This window comes from Mastomys coucha, unplaced genomic scaffold (genome assembly GCF_008632895.1).
Source record: "Mastomys coucha isolate ucsf_1 unplaced genomic scaffold, UCSF_Mcou_1 pScaffold3, whole genome shotgun sequence".
NCBI lineage: Eukaryota > Metazoa > Chordata > Mammalia > Rodentia > Muridae > Mastomys > Mastomys coucha.
In genome coordinates, this window is record NW_022196909.1 from 57408344 (window position 1) to 57411075 (window position 2732).

The following is a 2732-nucleotide window of genomic DNA, read 5'->3' on the forward strand; positions in this document are numbered from 1 at the left end:
AGAGAGAGAGAGAGAGAGAGAACAGGGAAGGGGAAAGTCGATACGAATCATCAGAGTTTCAAGCCCATCCGATAACAAGAAGGAAAGGTACTTAAAATAACTGCAAACTGCAAAGAACTGTTCCTTGTTTAGCACCTGGCCCAACTGTCTATACAAGATCCAAGGTAAAAAAAAAGGGGGGGGGGGGGAGCTCACAGCAACTCAAAGTCACAAAATGATGTCTCTAGACCATCAAAAGACGTTTAATTACATTCTGCATCCTGACTTAAGACAGATAAGAATATACTTAATTTTAGCTTTTCATCCCAATCAGTTAAGCTAGCTTTTGATGCTTTAGAATAAGCCTGCAATTACTCCGTAAACTCAACTAATCAAGTGGAAAGGAATTCATTTGAAAGTCCCTAACAGCAAATGTTTGTCTCCTGAGTCAAAAAGCTCTTGGTGTATAGAAGGTACACAAAGCAGGAGGGAAGCAGAGGGAGCATAAAATTAGAAGCTCTAAGAAAACAGAATGGCCAGTGCCTGTAAACACTAGCTAAATTCGTCTCCCACAAAACAAAGTGTGGGCACGGGGTGCCACATCAGCAGAGCTCCTGTTTTTGTCGGGCTTCTAAATCAACCGCTAGTTTCCTGAATTATTGATTTCAGTAATGGTTGAAGCAGCATCGCCTCTCAACTGAGAACGTGATAATGTCTTTCTGATTTATACCACAAACCCAAATACTGGTCTTACAACCTGAATATACTTTTGCCTTGTGGTCACACCAAGCTGGTTTTAAAAAAAGGAAAAGAAAAAAAAAGCATACTTTTGCTTTACTTTTATAAACATTCGAGGGAGTTCATGCCGAGCCCAGACGCAACTCTGTTATCAAAAGAACTGTTACACCACTTAACAAAACTCCTTTTCAAAGGACGCTGCGACGCTTGCTCGCTCTAACCCCGAACCGGGGGAAACCTGAAGAACGCACAGAAAAACAACCTTGTGGCCCTGTACTTTTTCTCCCCTCCAAGAAGGAAGTCTCACTCCAAACAGGAAACAGCTCCTCCAGAGATTCCCACCGGGAATCCTAGAATACCGAACCCCGACCCAGTCCTCAGGAGGAAATTCGCTGAGCTGCTAGGTGCCAACACACCTGACAAGGCAGGACGACGAATACCAGGAAAACGACTTCAAAAACTGACCCATGAAAAGAGGAAGGGGAGAGGAGTCACAAATCACTGCCAAAAAGCCCCAGCCGATCGCAAATAGAATTAAGTCTTTTCTGCGCTTCGAATTATCTACGAGAAAAAAATGTCTGTGTCTGTGTGTGCCTAGGAGGTGGGGGTGTGAGTGCATAAAAAAAAAAAAAAATCAATCTGTATCAAGCCACCGAGTAGCAGAGTTGCAAGCGCCACTTTGTCAAGTTCGCGATCGCCGCCCTCACCCCAACCCCGCCACCATCGAAGTCGGAGGTTCCCAGAGGGCGCGGGGCAGCCGGTCACGGGTTCGAGCCCCGCGGCCGGGACAAGGACCGACGAGGGGAGAGCCCGATTGGAGCGGACCGGCGTGCGAGGAGCGCAGCGGCGGACGCGCGGTGATGCTTACCCATGCTGCGGCTCTGGCGGGGAGAGCGCGGCCCCTTCTGTGCACCGGCTCAGGCGCGCCGGGGAGGCGCCTCCATCCGCCCGCGAGCGGCGCGCTCCGCAGCTCCTCACGCCCGGCCTCGGCCGCAGCCTCGGCCCCGGCCCGGGCAAGCGGGGGCGAGCAGGATCCGCGCCTGCGCACAGTGCGCACTGAGCCACGCTCCCCGGGCTGCTTCCGCTCCCCGTCGGCTGAGGCACCCGCGGGGTCTCGCACCGACAGCCCACACCCACTCCCTCGGAGGCGGAGGCGGAGCGCGCCACGCTCGAGAACGAGGTGGAACCCACGGGCCCGGGGTGAAGAGAACCGGGACCCGGCTGGGGCGAAATCTCGCGAGAATGGTCTGGGCTTCCCGACCACGCCCCCTGCGGCCCCCGAGCGCCACCCAGACTCCCGCCGCGGGTGCCAGGTGCGGTGACGTCACGGCGGGGGCGTGCGCCACCCTCCTCCAGGTGCGGCGGGCCGCCGGCGCTTGGTCTCCCCGAGATGCGCGACAGCTGGCTGCCTGTCCCGTGCGGATACCGAAGGGGTCCTTGCAAAGTGAGCCCTGCTTGCCCCACTTTCTTTTCTTGCAGAGATGTCGCTTGTGAGAGATCTAAAAGAGGACAGCTTAGGGGAGCGAGCACTCTAGCTTCGAAGTTCAAGGCGGAGAGCCGCAAATGCGGGGACCCCACAGTTCACCTACAGAGTACCCTACGGGCCAAAAGCAGTGCTCTTCTTTAGGGTGGGACAGGCACGAAGGGAATGGTTTCATAGGCATACATTACTGTATTCCTTGAGTCTCTTGTTGGCCAAAGATGACTTCCTACTCCCTCTTTTGAAATAGAAATCGTTCTAAATTAGGCATCGTGGTTTGAAACATTGCCAGACATTTTTTTCCCCTAGAGTCAATATGAAGGCCGACGACGTAGGATTATTGTGATCAAGCAGGAGCTTTCTTCCAGTTATTGACAAAGTTAATTAATTCAACCTTAATTTTCCTCCCCAAATATTTGAAAAAGTCAGCTTCGAGGCCTGAGCAAATATGGGGAAGCAACATGTGTTGACTGCCAACTATTGTGCCTGGTGCTTTTTCAAGAAATTATGTCATTGAATTCTCACAGCTACCCGA

At 52.5% G+C, this 2732-nt stretch overlaps 1 protein-coding gene across 2 annotated transcripts in view; it reads right to left on the reverse strand.

Moving 5' to 3' along the window:
- Window positions 1–1942, reverse strand: part of Cd2ap (CD2 associated protein) — an 86725-nt gene extending 84783 nt beyond the window's left edge. For both annotated transcript variants that reach the window (XM_031348790.1, XM_031348789.1), the window contains exon 1: window positions 1586–1942. In XM_031348790.1, coding sequence (XP_031204650.1) covers window positions 1586–1589 — 4 coding nt within the window. In that variant the 5' untranslated portion in view covers window positions 1590–1942. The remainder of the gene's footprint in view (window positions 1–1585) is intronic.
- Window positions 1943–2732: the final 790 nt, after the last annotated feature.